Source organism: Gossypium arboreum, chromosome 1 (genome assembly GCF_025698485.1).
Source record: "Gossypium arboreum isolate Shixiya-1 chromosome 1, ASM2569848v2, whole genome shotgun sequence".
NCBI lineage: Eukaryota > Viridiplantae > Streptophyta > Magnoliopsida > Malvales > Malvaceae > Gossypium > Gossypium arboreum.
In genome coordinates this window covers 75,119,290-75,121,334 of record NC_069070.1, presented here as the reverse complement: position 1 = coordinate 75,121,334, position 2,045 = coordinate 75,119,290, and the positions used below count along the sequence as shown (strand labels likewise).

At 32.0% G+C, this 2,045-nt stretch overlaps 1 protein-coding gene across 1 annotated transcript; it reads left to right on the top strand.

Annotated features, from left to right (window-relative positions):
• The first annotated feature begins 369 nt into the window (after positions 1-369).
• On the top strand, positions 370-1,617 carry LOC108482665 (uncharacterized). Its single transcript, XM_017785788.2, has one exon. The coding sequence runs from the start codon at positions 858-860 to the stop codon at positions 1,392-1,394; it is 537 nt and encodes a 178-aa protein (XP_017641277.1). The 5' UTR covers positions 370-857; the 3' UTR covers positions 1,395-1,617.
• The last annotated feature ends 428 nt before the right edge of the window (positions 1,618-2,045 follow it).

The window sequence follows — 2,045 nt, the reverse complement described above, 5'->3', positions numbered from 1 at the left end:
TATGCAGATGGTAAGATTTGAACCGATATCAACCAATTACATTAGTAAAATTTTAAATTACAACTCAATTAAAGTTTAATTTTGATATTTTATACATTTTAATTTTATTATACACTTTATTATTCTTAATCTATTGTATTTATATGCTTCATTATTTGTTATTTGTTATTTTTAACATCATATGTATTCTAATTTATGATTTCATACAATAATAAATTTTTATTTTATATTTTCATACAAAAATTTAAATATCCAAACTCCTTAACCGGTTTTATCCTTTCTAGATTTTTATTTAATATTTTAAAACTTAAATTTTAAATTCAGATATTTAGAGGATTGGGATTTGGAAGGAATTGCTAATCTATTCACCAAACCAAACTTTGTCCCACACCCAAATCCCCTAAACATTTTCGTTATATAAGGAAAATTTTCTCGTTTTGGAACCTCAGTTTTTCAAACACTAGCACTTACCAAAAAAAAAAAAAAACAACAGAAGACCAGACAGAAACTCTGGTTTTGTTCCTGTGGTAACCCTAAATATAGCATGAAATAGATCAAAGGAACCAAAAACAAGCTGGAGAAAGAAAAAAAAAAAGAAAAGAAAAAGAGATCCCACAAGTTCAATATCCGAAAATTTAGATTAAAAAAAAAAACTGGTTTTGTTTCTTTGTTTTTCATTTGTTATACCTTTCTTCCTCTGTTTTTAGTTCTGTTGTTTTGCCTTTCGTAGCCATCTTGTTTGATTGTTGGGTTCTTTTATAAACATCGTTCATCAAAGGAGTCTGAAGATTGTTCAGTTTCATCCATTGTTGCCAAAACTAAGGGGAAAAGAAGCAAAATCAACGTCAAATTATCCAATGTCTCGCCGGATAATCGTAAGGACCCCGACCACCGGCTCCCGGCGGCAACCGCTACTGCAAAGCCGTTCCACGTCTTCTTCTCTTTCCATGGTTGACGATGGCAGTCGTTACAGCCGGAATAGCAGCTCGAGGAAAAGTGCCAAGTTCGGGGAGCTTTGTGGGGGGACAGCAGCGGAGTGTGCGGCTGTTTGTTGTTGTTGTCCTTGTGGGATAGCGAACCTTTTGGTTTTAGTGGTATACAAGGTTCCCGCAGGACTATGCCGCCGTGCACTCCGTCAGAAAAGGCGGAAGAAGTTGCAGAAAAAAGGGCTGTTTCAACCGAGAAACTATGGGAGCCGATATGGGTGTGAAGAAAGGGAGTTGCGGAATCATCCCATGGTATGCGCCAAAGAATTGATGGTGGAGATGGAGGTTTCTGAAGAAGCCGATAAAGCATTGTTCCAACTTGAAGAAGAGATGTGGGAAAGGTTTCATGGTACTGGGTTTTGGAGAAGTCCTTCACAGAGAGAAAGAGATTCATCCACCATTAATTAACTGTAAATTTTTAAAAAAAAACAAAAAAAAAAAAGAACTGGGTTCTGGCCATCGATGAAGAAATTGAAAATTTTGGCCAGAGTTTGAAGCGATGAACATGGATTTTTTTTTAATTGACACGCTGATATAGAAATTAAAATGATGGAGAAATTCCAAGTTTAGTCATTGTAGTATATTGAATTTGAGAATTTAGTCAATGGTTAAAAAATTTGTTGGTTAAGAATTTTAGAAACTCAAAAATTATTTGTGGTGAGTAATTAGTTTTACTTATTTATTATTCTAAAAAGAAATTTTCAAATTAATCTAATTATTTGAATTTTACTTTTGAAGAAATTTTAAATAGTGAACAAATCTACAAATAAAATTCATTAAACAGTATTAATTGTTTGGTAAAAGTACCATGAAGGTTCTTATAGAAGAAGTTAAATTGCATTTTATCTCTTCTAATAAAGAATAGACAAATTAGTCTTGTATCTTGCATAAAAGAGCAAATTAGTCCTTTTGTTATAAGTTTTATCTATTTCATTGTTAAAAGTTATTTCTTATATGCCAACATGAGATACTTGTGGTATGTTATTCTATCAATCATGAAAACTTTTAGTCATACAAATAGATAAAATTTTTAATAGAAAAGACCAAATTGATATTTAA

Coding starts and splice junctions, on each gene's coding strand:
- LOC108482665 (XM_017785788.2), top strand. CDS start 858: ATGTCTCGCCGGATAATCGTAAGGACCCCGACCACCGGCTCCCGGCGG.